At 39.9% G+C, this 1,727-nt stretch overlaps 1 protein-coding gene across 1 annotated transcript in view; it reads left to right on the top strand.

The window, feature by feature from the left end:
• Positions 1 to 1,575: 1,575 nt before the first annotated feature.
• LOC102489354 (neurofilament heavy polypeptide-like) overlaps positions 1,576 to 1,727 on the top strand; it is a 2,896-nt gene continuing 2,744 nt past the window's right edge. The window contains 1 exon segment of the mRNA XM_014582849.2: positions 1,576 to 1,725. Within this exon segment, the coding sequence (XP_014438335.2) occupies positions 1,576 to 1,725 (150 nt within the window).

The following is a 1,727-nucleotide window of genomic DNA, read 5'->3' as shown; positions in this document are numbered from 1 at the left end:
TCCAAGGCACATCATAGCCAGACTGGCAAAAACAACAGACAAAGACAAGATACTAAAGTTGGCAAGAGGGAAATGTCAAGTTACTTACGAAGGTCACCCCATCAGGCTAACATCGGATCTCTCAGTGGAGGCAAGGAAAGAAAGAAAATATTGTCAAAGTGTTGAATGAAAAACAATGTCAACCAAGAAGACTGTACCCGGAAAGATTACCTTTCATATGTGAAAAAAAGATAAAAAAGCATTCTGGGATAAACAAAATTTGAAGGAATTACCAACTACAGACCAGCTCTTCAAGAGGTTCTGAAGGGAGGGCTATACCAGGAAAACTAAAAAGTCAGACAGACAGTTATATAACAAAAAGCAACCAAGAAAATGGCTCACATAATGATAGGAACAGGTACAGAAACATCAAAAATTACATTGAATGTAAATGGATTAAATTCTCCAACTAAGACACATAGACTGGCCAAACGGATAAAAAAACAGAAACCCTCTACTTGTTGCCTACAAGAAACTCACCTTATGGATAAAGACATAGATAGATTAAAAGTAAAGGGCTGGAAAAAGATATTCCATGCAAATGGAAATCAAAAAAGGGCTGGAGTAGTGATATTGATTTCAGACAAAATAAATTTCAAGACAAAGACTGTAAGAAGAGACAAAGAAGGGCATTATATAATAGTAAATGGGGTAATCCGGCAAGAAGACATAACACTTATAAATATCTATGTATTCAACTCAGGTGCACCTAAATATGTGAAGCAATGACTGCTGGAGCTAAAAGGAGAGGTAGGGAGACATATAATTGTTGGAGATCTCAACACCCCATTATCTCCTTCAGACAGATATTCTAGGCAGAAAATAGAGAGATTCAGGACCTAAATGATGCTATAAATCAAATGGGTTTGACAGATATCTTTAGAACTTTTTACCTTAAGTCCAAAACATATACATTTTTCTCACTCCAGCATGGAACCTTTTCAAAGATTGATTAGGACACTAATCAAGCCTTTACAAATTCAAAGACATAGAAACTGTATCCAGCATCTTTTCTGACCATGATGGAATTAAACTCAAGATTAATTTCAAGAAACACCCGAAAATACACAAACACATGGAAACTGAACAACCTGCTTCTGAAGGACTTCTTCACTACTGAAGAAATTAAGTCTGAAATCAGAAAATGTTTGAAAACAAATGAGTACACAAGTGTCCATAATCTATGGGACACAGCAAAATCAATCACAAGCTGGAAATTCATAGCAATTAGTGATCATAAGAAAAGGATGGAAAGGTGGCAAATAGATAACCTATCATCATGCCTCAGGGAATTGGAAAAGCAACAACAAACAAACCCAAAAAATGCCAGGCAAAAAGGAATAATAAAGGTTCAAGCAGAAATAAATGAAATAGAAAATAAACGAACCATACAGAAAATAAATGAAAGCAAAAACTGGTTCTTTTAAAAGATTAACAAGATTGACACACCATTGGCTAGACTGATCAAGAAGAGTGGCGCCTGCCCCGACCGGGTCCGCGCTCCGTATCCTCCCGGGGCTAGCACCTGCTCCGGCCATGATGAGCTTCGGCGCCGCAGACGCGCTACTAGGCGCTCCTTTCGCGCCGCTGCATGGAGGCGGCAGCCTGCACTATGCGCTGTCCCGCAAGGGCGGCACGGGAGGGTTGCGCTCGGTGGCCGGCTCCTCCAGCGGCTTCCACTCGTGGGT

Source organism: Tupaia chinensis, unplaced genomic scaffold (assembly GCF_000334495.1).
Source record: "Tupaia chinensis unplaced genomic scaffold, TupChi_1.0 Scaffold143861_1, whole genome shotgun sequence".
NCBI lineage: Eukaryota > Metazoa > Chordata > Mammalia > Scandentia > Tupaiidae > Tupaia > Tupaia belangeri.
This window is presented reverse-complemented; position numbering and strand designations above follow the sequence as displayed.